General features: G+C 42.7%; 1 protein-coding gene across 11 annotated transcripts in view; it reads right to left on the bottom strand.

Moving 5' to 3' along the window:
• Nucleotides 1-19,190, bottom strand: part of eya4 (EYA transcriptional coactivator and phosphatase 4) — a 42,517-nt gene extending 23,327 nt beyond the window's left edge. For 5 of the 11 annotated variants that reach the window (XR_009233595.1, XM_058612730.1, XM_058612729.1 and 2 more), the window contains exons 1-2: nucleotides 18,798-19,188; nucleotides 15,402-15,462 (exon numbers count right to left, since the gene is read on the bottom strand). Coding sequence is in view for 9 of the 11 variants with exons in the window: in XM_058612730.1 (XP_058468713.1) it covers nucleotides 15,402-15,434 (33 nt within the window). In the remaining 2 variants the exon portion in view is untranslated. Of the gene's footprint in view, nucleotides 1-533; nucleotides 956-15,401; nucleotides 15,463-17,110; nucleotides 17,207-18,797 lie in introns of those variants that run through there. The other 6 variants (XM_058612722.1, XM_058612725.1, XM_058612728.1 and 3 more) reach the window with 4 other exon arrangements.
• Between the last annotated feature and the right edge of the window lie 1,282 nt (nucleotides 19,191-20,472).

Genomic DNA, 20,472 nt, shown 5'->3' with positions numbered 1-20,472 from the left:
TTTTACGTGATTTCCTCACAACACATGAAAGACTGTCACCACGTCAATTGCTCAAATGCTTAGGCCATGAATTTCTAAATTTTAATTCTTTCTCTTTAATTCAACCGATGACTGACACATGCATAAACCTAAATGTTGCAAATATAAATTTCTCATAATGGTAACTTTAGTACCAAAAACAAAATGTATGTCAAAATAAATGAATTGAAATTAAAAAGTTAGTTAAGAGGGTATGTGTTGTCTTTAAAGTAAATTTATATTGTGAATTGATTTTATTTCAATTTATTTGAACAGTGGCTACGATTTTTAAATGCACCCAGTTATCTAAATTAATATAGCAAATATCTAAAAAGCAAACATTAATTATCTCTCTTCTCTTTTTTTTTTGCATTGATTTCGCCAATAGAAAATAGAAACAGACAGAACATGTCACACACTATTAGTGAAGAAAATACTATCAATTTCTCCAAATTTAAAAATAATATGAGCTCATTCGCACACACACATACACAGAGTTATAGATCCATTCTTACCTCAGGGTGTAATCCGGTCTGTCAGGAGTCCTATATTTCCACAAAGCATTACCGAGCTGTACGATCCCACCAGCTTCCCGTCAGACTCAGGCTTTCTGGTCTTCCTCTCACTCACTCACTCACTCACACTCACTCACACACACACACACCTCCAACACCACTTCAGCTTATCTCTATCTACCTGTCTCTCACTTTGCACCTGAGGTGCCACGTTTTTCTTGTTGTTGCTCTACAGAGAAAAATGCATCCTTTTTCCCCCCCCTCGCTCCCTTGGTGTCACCCTGAATAAACGCGTAGTTTTTCTTTTACTTTCCCAAAAAAGAAAACGGACGACGGCGCGTGTAACTACACACTCTGTGTCTACGTCTCTGTCTCTATGGGTAATACACACAGGTCCTGTCTTCCTCGAGTAATGGGGAACATTTCACTCGTCCTGTTTCCTTCCACCTCTGCCTCCTCCCCCTCTTTTTCTCTCCTCCTCCTCCTCCTCTCTCTCTCTCTCTCTCTCTCTCTCTCTCTCTGTCTCTCTCTGTCTCTCTCAACTGTCACTCACTACAGCTTACGTTTAAAACAAAAAAACCTTCTTTTTTTGTTTGTTCACAAAACGTGTACCATCTCATTGCATATTTGTGTTAGGGTCCAAAACTGAGATCAACATTGTAAATACAGCGAGTGTATGAACGTGATTTCACGATGAGTAGTTTTAAACGTGCAAACATAAACATGTTTGCACACACACACACACACATGTATGACTCAAACCTGCCAGTAGTCTGTAACTCTCGCATGATTACGCCCACTTAGCTTGGATGGTAAATGGAGATGTGATGAGGATGTAATGTCAATGCTGTGCAGTAGAAAGTAAAGGTCACACCATAAACTTCACACTACGCTGACCCTACCAGACACACACACACACACACACACACACACACCCTCCCCAATGTCAAATGGCACATGGACACCTGAGCACACACACACACACCTAATCTGTGTTAATTGGAACCACACGGGCTGCACGCGTGTGTCGTATGTGAAGTGTAGCCCGGGTTGGAGGGAGGGAGGGAGGGGGGACGGGGCGGCTGGGGGTGTAAGTGGCTCGGAGTGGACTCGCACACAAACACACATTAATAATCTCCCAGCTGACTCGGTCTGAAGACTATTGTCACTGAAGTGTCACAAGAAATTATCACGCACTCGGTGTACACTGGTCCGGTTACAACCTTTTTTTTTAATTTATTTTATTTTATCCTTCTCCAAAACTTCACCAGGCCTTCACCTCATAATCGACATCTTAAAGGGTCATTGCACTCACATTACAATATACTGTACCTGCAACCTCACATACAGTGTGGGGGTGTAATATCGTGTAAATCCGACTCTACTCATTTGAATAAAATTACCGGTGCCTTTCAGCAAACATTTACTTGACACACGTTTGTTGGTAAATTCTGCTGAGGTGACAGTATTATTTTAAAGCACCAACCCGGGTGCTTTCGGATGATCGTGCTCATCTTTGTGCTGATGAATGTCTGTGGCTGCACAGCGTGTCCTTGACTTAACCCTGATTCAAATTTGGTGCCAGTACCATGTCTCAAGTGGACAAGACGTCTTTCATTACAGTTGATTTGTGTAAAAAAAATCATCAAATATTTAGGACTTGATGTTGAAATTGGTTGGTAATTTGACTCCTGTTAGCCCACGTGTGCAGCTCTACTTTACAGCCATAGTCTCAAAACTCTAGGCTAAAATTAAGAATTTCAACTTGTGCGAACTGAGCTGTGAACAATGTAAATTGCAGTTTGACCGTTACTGTACATGCACAAAGCAGCAGAAAACAGCTGAGGCGGGTGACAAATAAATACAGGCCCAGAGACCAATTTGGAACAGGGCCACTGTCTCCAACTGTGACCCAGCCACCTTTAGCTCCGTCGCCATGGCGACAGCATGCAGCCCTGTCCCACAGCATTTATCCCCCAAAATACCAATAAACACCGTGATTGATAGACCGTCCTGCGGACCCGTGTGCAGACGTGAGTGCAAATATCTGTTGCTATATGTGCATGCCTGCATGCTTTCTGTGTGCGTGTGCCGGACTTTTGAGCGTATGCGCGGGATTAGCTGTCAGAACAGATTAGGGTGTTGCCGCGGCGCTTGACAACTCAAGCACTTTATTATTAGCCAGGCAGGACCCCATTGGGAGGGGGTCGTCCAAAAACATCCCCGATGAAATATTTTCACAGCAAGTGGAGAAGGGGAACAGGGGAGGTGTCCCAAAAACATGCCTGATGAAATACAAAAAAAAAAGGGGGGGGGGGAAGAAAAACAGTAGTGTGGCATGGGCACAGTGGAGCAGTGAACTGTGCAAAGGAAGCAGGTAGTAAATTAGACAGTGAAGTGACAGGTCCTAGCTTTGGTTTTTGTTGACTTAAGAAGTGTTTTAAAAGTGTCTGACAAAGGTGCACTGCTCCCTTTCAAGAGGCCCTCGAGAACAACTTTGTTCTTTAAGAGGAACAACAGCAGTTTGTCTTCGTGACACAGGCGGAGACAGACTCTGGTCCTCTCTTGCTTATTTATTTTTGATGTATTGAATTGTAAACGTGACCTTAAGGGAGTAGTTCTGCGTTTCACTTTCTCGCTTAGAGTTACATGGGAAAATAAATAGCCTATAGATCAACAGTAACTTCTCTAGCTTCTTTTTATTGCTATTTGTCCTTTTGTTCTATTGGTTTCTATACAACATGCGACGGCAACTAGACCACGTAGTATATGCACGGGACATGACGGTTGCATCTTTCTGCCAATGTTGAATTAAGAATGGAAAAATGGTAAAAAGGAAAAAGGAAGAGGAACAGATGACACACTGTAGTGCTTGCTCGGTGTAGACCCCCGAACACACACACACACACACACACCTGTGCAACGTGATCATCCAGCCATCCCTGCCTCTGACATCGGCTGGTGTGTCGACCACAAAACACACTCATGAAGGATGTTACTCACCACACAAACACATCCTCCATCTCTATCTGTCCTCCACATTCTCTCTCTCTCTCTCTCTCTCTCTCTCACACACACACACGCACACACACACACACACACACCGAGTCTCACCCGATTACCTGTCCCCTGTTCAAAGCTCCCTGCTCTCCATTTGTATGAGTGGTTATCGGTGTGGTAACCCAATCCCCTTCCTTTCATGTAAAATACATTGTGCTGAGCCTCCACCCACCCCTCCACCTCTTCTCCTCCACCCCCCCCCCCCCCAGTTCCCCCAGCCTGGGGAGGTGTAAAACTATCCCTCTCTTTATGCCTCCAAAAATGCCCCTTTTTCAGGTGTAGTAGGAAGCTATAAAAGAAAAAAAAAGAGAGAAAAAAAAAGAAGTGAGGGAGTGAAAGGGAAGAACAGGGTGAGTCTGTGGAGCAGGGCAGAGGTGAAAGAGGAGGTGTTTGGGTGAAAATGTACTCTCTGAAACTCTCTTTTACTACACGTACCTCTCTCTCTCTCTCTCTCTCTCTCTCTCTCTCTCTCTCTCTACCTGTTCACATGGAATTGCCAAGAGGGAGACTGACGTTGTTCATAACTTGAGGGACACTGAAAAGAAATTAACGATATTCACACGCAGTTTTTCCACCTGAGGTATCGCATGTCTTTAAAAAGCCTAACCAGAGGGACGGGGGGGTGGGGGGTGGGGTAGACGGGACAAAAATAGAGCTAAAGCAAGACGCTCATCTCGATGGTGAACTTACAAGACAATATGAACTGTCTGGGAAAGTGCTCCAAGCTATATGGCCCATTCAAAAAATGTAAAAATGTGCCTCCATGCAGCTTGGAAAAAGACTTGCAAACTCAAAAAACACCTTAAATGTATGTATGTACACTTAACCCACGGCACACACAGATGGTCATCATTTACTGCAGCAGTACCAGAGGATGGAAACGCCAAAATAATTCTCCAGCTCAACTCAAAAACCTCTTCCTGTCAATTTTATATTTAGGTGTTTGCATAGATGAGTCATTTATACCAAGCTTTAAAAAACAAACAAACAAAAAAAAAATATCCCCTAGATTTAGCTTTATGTTTCGCACACATAAAGTCCACAAATTAAATTATCCAATAACTCTAAATCAAATGAGGCCAATGTGATACAGCTACACTAAATAAAGATACCATTTGTTGCAGAGGTAGATGTGTAACCATCTTGTGTAACAACCATGTGTATGCAAAGGATTTCTTCTTTATGAAGCTACATCGCGTCTGATATTATAGCAACAATAGCAAATAGCTTTTCCTGGGTCACTCTGCTTCCTTCCGTCATATTCTTAGTAACTGCTGGACGCGTTACATTTACACTAATCAAATACTCTTTAATCAATCACAAAGTATATACAAAGTAATACCTAAACACTGCTGACAATGAAGTACTTTTACAGAGTCACATGTTTCTGACTTTCATCAGTAAAATCAATTCACTGGGATAAATCATGGAGGAAGGAGTCACGGACTTTAATAATTCCATCTGTAAAAATACTAAGTAATTCCTGCTGGATTAAAGTTAATCTATTTTCATCTCTTTTCATCAACTTTTTTTTATTATTTTTTTTTAATTCAATTTAATTGACTCACTGTGAATACACGTTTAGGGAGGAGTAGGAGGAGCAGTAGAGGTAACGGTAACTAAGGCTTCCTCTCCATCCTGGTGGTCTCCATAGCTGCCATTTAAATTGGCTCCTCATTGTCTCGAAGAGTGAGGGGATCACAGACATGATTTAATGCAGCTTTACTCGGGAGGAGACAAATGAAAAGTCACTGACGGATGTGCGCGTGTGTGCGTACGTGCGTGCGCGTGCGGGGCCGGTTCTGCACTGTTAATTGTGAAGCGTTTGGCCTCGACTGCCCCTGCTCAGCTAATCTGATGAGAGTGATTAAAAAAACAACCAGGGGAAACCTAAACCAGTCCACGGCTGACCAGGCACACACACACACACACACACACACACACACAGGCACTCTGGTCATCACTCCACTGAGTGGATAAGACACACACTCAAGAACGCACACAGCTCAACGTGAAATACCTAAAAGCACACTATGACAAAGACACTGTAGCTGAGCGGTCAACTGAGGGGATAAATGTGGCGCGGAGAAATTTGCTGATTGCTCGACAACATTTCTTCACAGGCGTAATGATTAATCAATTACCTCTGCAGCCCTAAATAATTGATCCGCATGACTCAATGCATCGGTCAATAGATGACTCCAAGCTCCATGCCCCGTGTGTATGAGTCACAGCGGCTGGGCCAGACGTGGATTAGTCTCCGAGGTAAAAGATGTCACAGTATATAGGATATAATATTACAGGCACGTCCTCATTCTATTAACATATATCTGTTCGCTTACAGTCGTCCCCGCGTCTGCGCGGGTCTACTTCAGGTGCTCGTCGTGACATGTCCTCCCGCAGTTGAGGTTAGGTCAAATGTGAGACTGTAAATTGACCGTGTCAGTAGGAGCGCGGATGCTTGTTTGTTTCCATATGTTTAGCCCGCAATGAACCGATGACGTGTCCGGGGTGAAGCCTGCCGCTCCGCCGGTGTCAGCCGAGAATGGCTCCAGCTTTGACCTTTGAAGGATAAGCTTTATATAATGGATGAATGGATCACTTTTAGTGTTTTGTTGTGCCTCAGTATTCATGAACAGAAGCAATGTAACTATATTTTTGTATGCTGTATGATCCTCCTATGTCAAGCAATACTATCAGAACCGACTATAGGAGCGTTTGTGTGTATACACCAGCAGCGCAGAGGCGGGGAGGGGCAACACAGAGTTATCCTGTCAAACTTAAGGTTAATTCATCCTGAAACTTTTGCTGGATGTTTTTTTTTCAGTCATACTCTAACCTGTTTGGAGCCATTTCACTTTACTAGCTTGCCTATGTCCGGCTTGACATAAATTGAATCACTTCCTGAGTGCAGCACAGGAATGTCACCAGGTGACACAGGATCTAAACCCCACCACCACGACGTTGAGGAGCTAATAGACTTAATCAGCATCGTGTGAACTAATTTGTCAATTTAAATGCAGCACATATTTAAAAGTTGATTTAGATCCTTAAAAGAATAATCGAGATGCTAACAGAGATTATAGCTCACAGGTGGTGAAGTCGTTAGAAACAAGGTGTGGATCAGATTTACAGAACATTTTTTAAATAATAGTGTAGCAGAGGGTTGTAAATAATGTGAGTCCGGCTGAATTTAAATGACACGCAAGACACCTGGGATATTTCTGTTTCATAAAATGGCGAAGCGCTGCGTGAAATATATCCATATGTTGTACGATTTTGTTCAAATTTAGCCCAGTTTTAACAGATGGCTAAGAAAGGACTCTGGGGTCACTGAGGACATGGGGCCAATGGTGAGCTTTCCATCCCCACCTTGGTGGCGCAACATTCCCTGGCTGGGATTCAACTTTCACACCATCATATGGTTCAAATCTGTATAAAAGTGTAACACTGGAAAAGATGTATTTTGAAGGGGAGAGGAGGATGTGAACGGGTTAAGAAGCACTTACAGTAAAACAGAAGGGTTTTGAAATACATCCACTGGTATTTATATGGACTCCATGTCCTTTTACTAGAACAGTAAGAGCTCCTCTCTGCTGCTGTGTGAGACCTGAAGAAACACAACACCGTCCTCCTGCATCCCCCCACCCCTCTTACCCTTACTCCACCTCATCCCTGGCCCAACCGCAGCTACCACACAGCCCCCCCACCCCACCCCACTCAGTCCCGATACCGCAGCCTTCCCCCTCTGAATGCACCAACCCACCCCCTGAGCACCTCTACATCCCATTGTGAAAAGAATCAATTAAATGTGTGTGTGTGTGCGACAGAGCAAAGGACAGACAAGCAAACAGCACTTAGCAATTGTTTAGTGTTACAATTCACAGTCCAATTCTTAAGAAAGTCCGAGTGGTCATAACTGCAGTGCATGTGTGCGTGTGTGTGTGTGTGTGTGTGTGTGTGTGTGTGTGTGTTTGTGTGTCTATGGCAGCAGCAGCATCAATAATTAAAGCTAATCTCATTAGGCCTCAGATCCCTTTCAGACGCTTTTAATTAAATGATGAATGGCCTCCCAGCTGCCTGTTAAATAATGCTGCTCATGACATCACGGTGTGTGTGTGCGTGTGTGTGTGTGTGTGTGTGTGAGGGCTACAACATAAGGTAGATATCCTTAAGACAAAACACATGGAGCGACATTAAGCGGACAGATAGGTATGCTCTCATACACACACATGCCATCTGCTCTCAGATCCAGTATACAGCTGGCTATTAGGACTCACTGCTGCACCGAGGACAGCGAGCGGGAGTTGAGTGTCTCAAAAGTCGCAACCTGTTCCACCATGCCAGACCTTTACACTTCATATCGCCTTCCTAATAAAATCACTCACAATACCATATGTCTACGATGAGGGAAGGCAGATTGAGGAGGAGGAGGAGGAGGAGGATGTGAGTGTGGAAAAAAAAGGAGAGGAGAAGAGGGCACAGAGAGCTCAGGGGTGTGAAACAGATAAAGATAAAGGAAGACAAAGAGGGAGAGACCATATAGGCCACATTAGAGAATGAGAGCAACAGGTAAAGCAGAGGACACGTGAGTTTGCCAAAGTGCCCCGGGCTCCAGACAGCGTGGACCTATGAGAAAACTCATAATCCCTTCTGTTCCTCACCCGCCACTGTTCTCCCTGTCCCACTCTCTCCCTCTCTCTCGCTCTCTCTCTCTCCACCACCACCATCACCACAACCCCCCCCCCCCCTTTGCTCTTGGTCTGGCTGTGTATCGGATTGCTGACTTCACAATAGACCCTGAATCATCACTCCAGCCAGAGACACACAGGGAGAGACGAAGAGGCGGACAGGCCGGCGGAGAAGGAGAGGCTGCGACAGACAGATAGGGAGATGGGAAGACAGACATACAGGTTCAGGGACAGGGTAGTAAAACTGTCATCAGTGATAAATAAATAAAGTTGCACAAGCTAAAAAAAAAAAAAAAAAAAAAAAAAAAGAATCCTCTGGTTTGAAATATAAAGGAGGAGGAAAAAAGCAGTTAACCATCAGGGGGCGATTCCTCTGGTTGCAGAAAGAACAGTTTGACAGGAAGTCTATGAGAAAATGAGCCTACTTTTCAGTTGATTCAGCGCTACTTCGATAGAACATTATGTTATTTTTTTGTCCATTAGGGTTACATTTAAAGGACAATATATGATAATATGATAAAGCACAACACACATGAGCGGCCACCGTGTGATTGACGGCTAGTGTCGTCCAATAGGATGCTTCATAGCACTCTACTATACTCTACTCTTACAATTCAACCTGTAAGGTGTGCGCTCTGTGAACAAACCGCTTTCTAATAAGCTGATCAGAGGTAACAGCCTGCTCATTCTGTTGTTAATAGCATCACAGCAGTCCCTGGCCTCTTTTTATATAACAGCAAATTTAGATTTACTGAAACTGGTTTCAGATCAGCGATCAAGTGTCGGAGAATAATCTACGTTGCGGTACACAGGGTAGCAGGAGAGAAATGGTTGGATTAAGCCATCTATAGTACATCCCTGCAAATTCAACCATCATTTATCTAGAAGACAGAATTGTTGTGCACTTTTACGGCATTAATGTCGTAGTTGCTCGGGTAGTTGAGCTGATAGACAAATTATAATAATCTATTCAATGTTCACTTTTCAAGTACAAATGCCAAACTTCCAAATCCAGGAATCCACATTTTTCATTGTTTTTCAATGATCATTTAATATGTTTAGGTTTCAGACGAACGCGCAGACAAAACAAGTAATTATAAGATTTCATCTTGGGTGGTTTGGACATTTTTCTATTATCCAGTCGAACGTTTTGCTGAGCAGCCGAGCATTAAACACACAAGTCAGAACCGATGATGTAGTCGGTGTACTTAGAAAAAGAGAAACACTTAAAAGATAATGAAAACAGTCATTAGTTTCAACTCCAGTGTTATTAAGTCAGTCAGTGCAGAGACGCAGGTCACAGCCCATCTGGCCTCAGCGACCCCTGCTACCTCTCTGATCCTATACTGCCGAGAGAGAAATCCAATCTCCCCGCACAGCAGCAGAGGAAGCTCTCGCTGCAGGCAGGGCAGACGTGTTCCTCTGTAACCAAAGCACAATTGTTGCAATTTCATTTCCTTTCCAGCAAAACGAGGAAATATGCTCCTTTTTTTTTTTTTTTTTTTTTTTTATGTTGTAACCAACGGCAGATGAGCAAAGCAGAGTGAACAAAAGCGAGGCTGTGCTATCAAGGGCTGTGTTTTCTGGAAGCTTTTTGGAACAAAGGATGAAATATTTCACAACCCAGGACTGCTGCTCCACTGCTGTCAGTTTTGGAAGTGCTTGAATTCAATGTCATTGCAGGTGTAGGCCACGTTTAGCAGTGATGTGAATATCCCTAAAAAATGCGTCGACTAGTCAATTAAGATCGCCCAGATCGGCGCTTAGAAGTTCTCCACTCAGATGACCTCAGCTGTCCCACACCGCAGAAAGTATATGTGTTAAACAGAGACACACCTACACACACACACCTACACACACACACACACACACACAAGCGCTCATACTCTCACACAAAAACACACACATAGCAGACACTCAAGCCCACATATCATGTGGTTTCCTGTCTGGTGCGTTCCTCTACGAAGCCCACGCTGGTTGCTCTGGGTTTCTAGATGGATTCTCCAGTCTGTTTTGGGGGGTTTGACTCTGTCAGCTTGTGATCGGCTCACAGGCCGTCTGTGACCCGCTGACCTCACACCTAGCTGACTTTTCTCTGGCCAGACTCCCACTCGGCTCTCTCTCCCGTACGAGTTATAAATTATCCGAATCAAGGCAAGAACCGAGAACAGTGTTGTTGAAAGGCAGATGTTTTGGTTGTTTCGGGCTTTTAACCGTGGGCTGGTTGCTCCAAGTTTCACAAAACTGAAAGTGTGGAGGTAAATGTAATACGAAGACACGGAGCACATTCTCAACAGCTGGTTATCTTATCCCAGCGTAGAGAGCAGGAGCATGGTGGTGTCCAAAGGGAGCAAAACCTCTATTGTCCTGCCTCTGCTCTTAAAGGTCCAGTGTGTACAAACTGGTGACATCTAATCTTGAAAATGCAGAATGTAAAAAACTCCCCCAACTCGCTCCTCCCTTACCCGACCACGTCAGGAAACTACGGTGTCCTTTGCATACCAGAATGGATGCTGTTCTTCTTTGTTTGTGCAGTAAGCTTCGGCTTCAAAACACTAGACACATGCTCTGGCTTATGTAAAGCAAAGTACATATAAAGGCTATATATATATATATATATATGTATGTATATATATATATATATACACATTCTCTTTGACTTCCTCTCCTCCTCCGCCATTATCAGCCACAGTGAAATCCATAATAATGGACATTATTATAAAATACGAAGTGTCCTAATTATACTTTCTTTTCCGCCCCCTCAGTGCATCTCGGAGGGAGGTGACAAGGAGTCTGAGCGGCAGACTCTCCGAGCAACACTCAGCTGTCAGCCAAACATAAATCGCACAAGAATCACTGTACACTAAGCTGAAATTGAAGTGCACCCTGGTGCCACAACCAGGATGCCAACCTTACGAAAGGGATGCCAGTGGGTAGCTGTTACACTGTGCACTCCAGTGATCTGTCCACATGCCTTGTCGCCGGGCAGACTCTCTATGACGCCAATGCAATCTTGGCAATCAGGGTTGGGTCGTGCTCGTATTTAGCTACTGCTGCTGCTGCATGTAACTTTGTGTGAATGTGTCTGTATGGGGTTGTAGGGGTGAAAGAGGGGTGCAACCTGATGCCTTTCCTCCTCTAACTCAGTCTCTCTCTCTCTCTCTCTCTCTCTCCCCCCCTCTCTCTCTGTGGCGCGCACTCTCTTTCGCTCTGCCTGTCTCTCTATCACGCACAAACACACATGCACAGAGTGGGACAGCTGCCATACTTAGGGCCTCTCCCAGCGCACCAGAGGAAAACGGCTATGACTAAAAGGGCCTTTTTCCCCCTCTTTTTTTTCACACCCCCAAAAACTTAATCTCATTTTTTTTTTTCTTCTGGTGGTCATATGTTTAAATATTGCGAGGCTCCCATGGGTCAACAAACTCCGCCGTCCCCCCACATTTTACTGCTTCACCACAAGCTGACATGCTGGAGACTTCAGTTCTGTCAGATCAAGAGTCATGGAGGGACTGCATGCAGTTCATATTTGTGTTTGTGTGTGTGTGTGTGTGTATATAAGGGCTAATGACTGCCTCTTTGTCAGATATTAGCTGAATTCATAGACAAATCAATAGTAATCATTAGAAAATGGACCCAAACATCATGTCTTCATCTTCAACAGTGATCACTTTTTCCTCCAAAGCTAAATAAGAATGTGACAACAGGTGAAGTGAGACAGTTAAACAGGCTAAAAGTAGCATTACAGAGCCGACCACTGCTGGCCCTGTCTTGGGCTCCTTCCAGAGCTCCCTGAGGACCCCAGACGGCAGGCTGGCCTTCGGCAAACAGGCGGCCACAGAGGACGCTCTGACCATAACCCAGATGATGTGCGATGGATGGGGTGGGAAAAGGGCGGGGTGGAGGAAGTAAGGGACAGCGTTGACTATAAAGAGTAGAGAGGAGGGGTGGGGGACGTATCAGGTGTCAACAGACAACTCCCCGAAACTTTGTGTGTGAGGTCTGCGCTGTTTTCTTAGTCACCCGAGACACGCCCATTTCATTGAAGCAGTGTGAGGAAAGAATTAACCACTTTCAGTTTAAATATTAAACAAGGGGAAAGCATTCAAAGGAAATTAATTACAACTGCTGCGGCAATTTCGCAAATTATAACCTTCATTTTCAGCTGGGGGGGTGGGGGGTAAATTCAATTTGTCGAAGCTGGCACTTGTACGTAGCATTTAGAGCTCTGTTGTAATCAGATTGAGACGAAAAGTACACAGCTGCCGTAATTTGAAACGCAGCAGGAAGACATATTAACTGTGAGCAAACACTGATTAATTGTTATAATCCTGAGTTTAGTTTTAAAGGCTGCCCAAACGCACCGCCACCTATTCTGGATGAGTTCACCAGTCGTTTTTTTTTTTTGGATGCAGAAATGCCAAATGTTAATTGGTTGCACCTCCTCGGTTATGACATTTCTTATTCTCTCGTGCTGTTAAACCAAATATCTGTGGGATGAGAACTGTTGACAGGGCAGAACAAAACATTTCAATATGTCAATTTGGGCTGTGGGAACGTGATAGTCGGGTTTCACAAATTTTCTGACATTTTCTGGACTGAAAAAATAATCAATAGTCGCATGAGTCTCACATGACAGCTGAGCCTGGCAACCCCTTTCAAAACCCTTTTTTTTGTTTGTTATTGGGGATTTATCAAAATATAATAACTTAACACAACATTTACCAAATCAAAAATACATCCACGACACCAAATGAATATGTTCAATACAATCAAGTCATGATTTGCATAGGGACAAATCTCAGCTCTATCAGTTCATAGGTCTGTGTAACAGGATTAAAATCTGCTCTGCCCTTGCACTGGTCTTATTTCCAACCTGAACAATTAATCAATGCCTTTGGGCCCGAGCTCAAATTCACATTATAAATGATAGCGCTGCCCTATTTAAAGCAGGTGAAGTAATTGTGGAATATGGACATCAATATTTGATTTTTTTTCAGATGGCAGCAGGACAAGATGGACGCTCCCCCTCGTCATCTCTGCTCCTTCTCTGTCTGTTGTCGCTGTGCGTTTTGTGTTGTTGTGTTCACCGCACTGTACGGTCTGTGTGAGTGACGGCTCTCCACCTGGGTCAGCTCGTAATCCAAGCCTGGGCGAGTCTGACAGAGCAACACAAAAAGCGGGAGAAAAACAACATACTTCATGCGCTCTGTCCCACTTGTGCTATTATTACTGTCGAGGCTGGCAGGTCAGAGGGAGGGGAGGGAGGGAGAGAGAGATTGCTTGATGGAGGAGAAGGAGGAGGAGGAGATGAAATTACACCTGTTCTGGTGGCTGACTAACGACTTTGAAATGCGAGCGGACCTCGCTCGCCGCCAAAATCATTTTCCCAACAATACGGCCTGATCTTTAAACAAGCAGAAGTGGGACGCTGTGCTGAGGTGACGCAGAGATGACCTGTTGTGCATGTTTGCGTGTGTGAGTGCATGATTGATGACATGCTGTAAGAGTCACAGTCAGAATGTGGCCAAAAAAAACCCTTAAAACAATAAAAGTCCATATCAGTCCGTATGGATAATTATTGTGATCATTTTTTTGCTTGAGTGAAACTTGAAGAACCAGTGAATATATATGTATATTTATAGATATATATATATATGTATATATATATATATATATATATACATACATGTACATATATACATATATGTGTATATATGTATGTATATATACATATATATCTAATATATATATATATATAGAATATATATGTGTATATATATATATATATGTATATATATATATATATATATATATATATAAAAATATAAAAACTAGTTTGAGTTAAAAAAAATATACAGTACAGCCTAGAAGCACATCAGCCTGCCCCACACTAGAGGATAATGGTCGGAAGGGCCAGATCTGGACACAAATCTGGCCCTTCCGACAATCCGGGGTGCCTTCTGATTTTAGGTAACTAACTTAACTAACCAAATTATCCTGTAGTGTGAGGGGTTCACAGACACGATTTTAACGACATCGGACACATCAGAGTCTTCCCCATTTCAAATCGTATGTAACAAAAGCGACGGAGTGCGCGAGCAGAACCCCACAATAACCAATAAGAACGAGTTGACCGGGAAACGGATGTTGCGTACTTTTGTTTAAAAACATAACTTGTACGGGCAAAGCTTATTCCGTCAGCTTTTGTGCGTCTCTCAGCACAAAACATTGCACACACACTCAGCTATTAACTGATGACGCCGACAGTCCGTGTCCATGTCTGTTTATATTCTGAAGTCACGTTAAATCACGCGAGTTTCTGTGAGATCCCAAATCCCTTGTATCTCTGGTAATTGTTTGATTAAATGCCAAGTGTGTGGTTTTACGTCTTGACCGGATTGTCTAGTTTCTCAGGATTATAGCATTTAAAATCATTTACAAAGTTTGCTGTCTGTTGTCCAATTAGAAAAAGAAAACAGTTTTGTTATGTTGCCTTTCACTGTGGATGGAAGACACAAGCCAGCAGATCTGACCTCCTGTGTGGACAATCATGACACCAAAGTATTTCTGTATCACTGCATAGATGGCAAGTAACGTGCAAATCTGCTTTAGTCTGAGTGAGGGCAGCGGAGGAGGCAAACTCACGTCAATAATAGTTAAGAGTAATGATAAATAATGACATCGCGTGTGTGTCTGTGTGTGTGCGACAGTGTGAGATCTTTGCAGGAACAAGCGTGTCACATGATATTTGGATCAAGGATGATTTTTGGAAAAAGTGACAGAACTTGAACACAACACTTTTTTTTTTTTTTTTTTTTAACATTTCATTCATCAGTAATTTGCCTGAATTACATTATCACACACACACACACACACACTTGTGTGCACACTCTCACTTGTGGTCTGTGTCCAAGTCTCATTCTCTGTGACTGCTACCATATGGTTACTGTACCCTCACTGAACCACATCTGCTGTGTATTAGCACACACACACACACACACACACACACAAACATCTCTCTCCATTGCATCCATACCTCAGACTTGTGTGGCTGATACAAGGTATACACATCCACCCACCCACCCACCCACACACACAGTAGCCTTTAACTCACCATCTGTTCGTTGAGGTCCTGTGAGGCCTCCATGGCTTCTTTGGTTGTGATCCACCACACACTTGAGGGGCAAAACAAAAAGAAGAAATTAAATGTGGGTCAGCGGCAAGAAATGTTTACACAAACTGTTTTCCCAGGGATGTTGGTGAAAGTACAACCTTGGGGTCTGATGGCAAGATTTAATCACCAATCCTCACATTCTGGATGAAACCACCCCATCATACTGTGTATGTGTTTTTTTGTCATGTCTCACTGCATCTGTCGGTTGGGTCTTCTGTCGGTGTGTTTATGTGTGAGCAACAGGAGCCCGAGGGAGGGAAGCAGCAGCGTTAACTTCGGCATATCATCTTCAGCCAAGGGTGAAGCGAAGAGATAATTGCAGAAGTAAATATCAACAATGAAAATGGAGAAGTGTTAGTGATATGGCTGCTTGGCTGGCTCAGGACCACAGACACAGTGGCTGGCTAGTGTACGAAGACAGTGAGTGACCCAATTATTGCTAGACAAGAGACAGGTTGGTGGAGCGACAGCGAGGCCCGGGGTTTCTGTCTCCGGCTCGAATGAGATAAGATGCTGCGATCAGAAAAAAAAAAAATGAACGCAGGAATCACAATGTGACGTTGCAACAAAAGGCCAGCCCCAAAACAATAGGGAACAATGGCATCATCCCAACAGAACAGCACAAAATGGCTCCTCACTGCTGTACGGCTGCAAAGGCTGTGACAGTCGAACAAAAGACCGGGCTGCGGAGACACGCACACTCGTGCAAACACAAAAGTCCTTCCCTGTCATTAGATCTGTGGTTCCCACCGAGTGTGGTAAGAGCAGTACTGAACCGTTTCTAGTTTTCCACCATGAAAACCACATTTTTTATGCCTCTGCTCTATTTCACCTCAGCTTAAGGGAATAATTGTTTTTTTTGTCTGCACCTGCCCTTTCAGGAAGTAAAAAAAACTAGCAGCAAAGATGTTCCCTTCAGTGCATTAAAGGTCAAATGTTGAGTATATGACACTTTATTGTTGTCACATTAAAGGCACATTAAGAGTTATAACATTTACTCTTCTAATAGCTTTCGCTACACAGTATTTTAAACACGTTTAAATAGAAGTTTGTCCCAAACATGAATTATTGAGGATAAATCACTGGGCATTGTACAACTTTTTTCAGTAAGTTCAGTGCAGTGTGTGTGTGTGTGTGTGTGTGTGTGTCAGTCACTAGCACACTGTGGCGTTTTCTGGCTCGATCCTTTAAACTCACTGGCATCCTTTTAATTTTTCATAGCGTTCAGCTCCTCCTCGCCTGAAACCGAAGACAATAATGCATCTCTCAGGTGAATTGATTTGTGCCAAACCCTCCTCCCTGACCCCTTCTCTCTCTCTCTGTCTGTCTCTCTCCCTGTCTCTCTCTCTCCCTGTCTCACCTTTGTGGAGGACAGAATCAGCCATCTATCTTCTATTGCATTTCACTCTCTCCTAATTCTACTGTAATGTGGACCTAAACTGTGCCATTATTTTATAAGCATAAGCATCGTGTTACTTTTGGGCTCCATAAAGTGTTTAGAATTTATGTAGCCTACTATAAATGTATATATTAGTTTAAATTGTGTGTCGTAAATGAAATGTGACACTAAAATTTAGTGCACAACTTCTCTGTAAAAAAAATGATATACTTTTGTAAATTAAATGAATTGCCAACTGCTTTGTGCCCACCTATTGAGTGAGTTGCGTCCCACTGCACAAGAGGACCCGGCAGTTATCCGACACTGCGCAGGGAATCAATAATGCCTGCCATTTCCTTCAGCGTCCCTGCAGAGAGAATTAGATTTCTCACTATGGCTATTGACAGCGACCTAAGAGACACATATGGGACAGCGGAGGAGCGGAAAGTGGACTGTGCTGCGGCGATTTCACGCTATAAAAGCCAGAGAGAGAGAGAGAGAGGGAGAGAAAAGTGCAGAACAAACCGCAGACTGTTGCCGCAGAGTGACTGCACAGGTGGCACTGGAAAGTACAAGTGCCCACATTTTAACAATCGCGTTTACGCACCAGTCCTTCTTTTTTAGGTGACACGGTTATAAACGTGTCTTTAAGTCTGGGTTTTAACTGGAACATATTGACTGATTTCAACACCGCGCGGGCGCACACACTTTATAAGTGGAAATATTTTTATTATTTTATTTTATTTTAAATGTTCACAAATATTTAATAAAACCCACAAAGAGTCAGAAGTATAAGAAATAAAGCAGGACCATGATACCGTCTACCTTATTATTAAGTTAAATTATTTATATGCATTTTTTTTAATAGAATTTATTAAAACACAGGGTTTTACGAAAGTACCACATATATACAATTAGGATAATAAATAACACACATCATGGATGAAATAATAATTGAATGGTGCAAATAATAATAAGATTATAATTGCTTGTTTTTGAAGCATCTCGTATGTTTTATAGGACAGCAAACGTCAGCTCCAAATTATATTTGTCACATCATGATGCAAAAATGATGTTCAGTTTTTACACAATTTGTTTTTAATTACAATAAAAAAAAATGTCGGATATAAATGAATTGCCAGCCTCTGTATGGATGCATGACTTCGTCATTTTACGCACAAATCTCCATAGACCACATTCTGTCCACTCACCTTTTACGCATTAATGCGCGTTGATTAAGTATGAGTCGTCCATGTGAAATCTAATCTGTGTGGATTACGGCGCAGTAGGCCCTATCAGATTTTGAGTCGACGCGTAATTTGTCATGTTGTTAGGGGCAGGCCAATGGACGGAAGCCCCGAGAGCCGGCCGTGGCACCGGATTCCTATTTCCCCTACATATCAAATATAAACACAAACTCCACGTGGGACGTGAGGGGGAGCAATGAGGGAGAAAACCCGTGGACGGTCCCCCAAATCAATCCAACGAATGAAATCCGAATAAAAACATGTAAAGGTGACACTAAACTGCAATCATCATGTGACAATATTCAAATTATTATTTTTTTAATCAAGAAAAAGCTTAAGAACACCAGTTTTATATATATATATATATATATATATATATATATATATATATATATATGAATGGAGCTGACTGGCGTTATGTAATAATATTCATAGATAATGACATTAAAGTGATAATTACTAGATTGATAAAACCATATTGAGTCCATTTGGATTGTTTTATCCGCCTATTAAATTTGAGTCAATATAGACGTGACAGTTACTACAAAGGTTCGCGTAACTAAACACATTATATTACAGTTTCTGTTGTAATCATTTGAGTTTCGCACACACTTATAAAACTGTGATGCAAAGTCATTTCCATCAGAGTTTCAATCCGAACCAGAACACCTGTGAGTGTCCGAAAATAGAAGAAACAAAGAGAGAGCATACCTGTGCGCAAAAATGATTTTCGTCCCTGAGAGAAATCAGCTCCTTCACTTCATCATCGTCATCATCATCATCAAGTGCAGCGTGTGGTCGACGCACAGCTCTCCCTGCTGTCTGCAGCCTGTCACTGACCAAAGCACCAACCGCTCTCCTTCAGCCGCTGCTGGCCATTACCAGCAAGACTCAGAAACAACACACAAGGAAAAAAGAAAGGAAAAAAAAAAACCCAACAACAACAACAACAACACAGCACGAAGTCGATGAGTTTGTCACACTCAACGTTACAAAGTCAAGTGTGCGTCCCGGGACTCGGTCTCGCGGTGAACGCGCCTCCCACATGCGCAGGAAACACCATTGTTTTCAGTCCGCGTCCAAGTTTGAGCACCAGGCTGTTTCACAGACTTTGACACACTCAACTTTCATTACTGAGCCGCGCATCGATGCGCATGCGCTCAGCTGCCACTAGTGCACACTCGTGGGCAAGTTTCCAGGAGGATGGAAAGGAGGAGGAAATCTATCTATCTATCTATCTATCTATCTATCTATCTATCTATCTATCTATCATAGTTGGAAAGTCATGAAGTACATGTACTCACGTTACTGTCACTGTTACATCAGATAGTAAATAAGAGTTAAAAGTTTAAAAAATAAAACACACAAAAACAAAAAAAATACATTATGTGTTTACATACTTTTATTTTGTCAGCACTTTCATTTGTAAAGTTTTGCCTTTAATTAAAAACAATTTGTGTGCGATTTGTGTCTCCTCGTCCCGACCTTGTTAAAAAGTATATTTTAAACAAGGTACTTTTTACTTTAACTTTACAACATTTTTAGACTTTTACTTCTGTGTAAATAATTAAATAAATCAACTTAAAACACCTTTGTTTGGCTTAAAAAGGAAAAAAAAAAAGACACACACCAATAAATTAAATCTGGTGCAAAGCTGAGGTTTCCGCTCACATAATAACACACATTAAACCTTCAGTTTGCAGCCGGTTTTACTGCCTGGGGTTAAAAATTCAATACAAATTCAACACTATTAGAGTCTGATGTGGATGACGTTGCACACACAGGTAGCGTCTGCATTCAAACGAGTCCTTCCAAGGCACCAAATGTGTGCACACTTCCGAGCAGACATGATGACAGGGCTACAAGGTCACAGACAGACAGATGGACAGAGAAAGCAGACAATTACGCCACGTGAAGCCCAGAAAACAAAACAGATGCAAATACATCTGTATATGAAAACTCGTTGTGTTGTGAGTGAGTAATCAGACATCGGTGTGGGACCAAACAAATGACAGGTTTGGCCCTGGAGTGTCGTTTATTAAAAAGTGGAATGTTTGTTATGGCTTATGGATTCAGTGACTGTCGGATCGTGCTGGATATGGACCAGTGCTCTTTTACCATGCTGTCATTTATTTAGGATGATGATGTCAGCAGCCTCAGTGTGTGTGTTTGTTGTCTTAGAGATTCTGACAGACAGGTTTGTGCTGCTATTCTTCTTGGGCCACTGTGTTGACGTCCATTCCTGTGGACAGCCAAAACAAATCGTCCCTAACTCTACCCATAACCAGTTAATACCAAAACCCTAACCACAATTCAAATCTTAGCCCTAAAATTAAGGGTCTACTGATCCTGGATATAGAAAAGGTCCCAAAGAAATACACACGAT

This window comes from Solea solea, chromosome 17 (genome assembly GCF_958295425.1).
Source record: "Solea solea chromosome 17, fSolSol10.1, whole genome shotgun sequence".
In the NCBI taxonomy this organism is placed as follows: Eukaryota; Metazoa; Chordata; class Actinopteri; order Pleuronectiformes; family Soleidae; genus Solea; species Solea solea.
The sequence above is the reverse complement of the archived record's forward strand: the minus strand, read 5'-3'. Positions and strand labels throughout refer to the sequence as shown.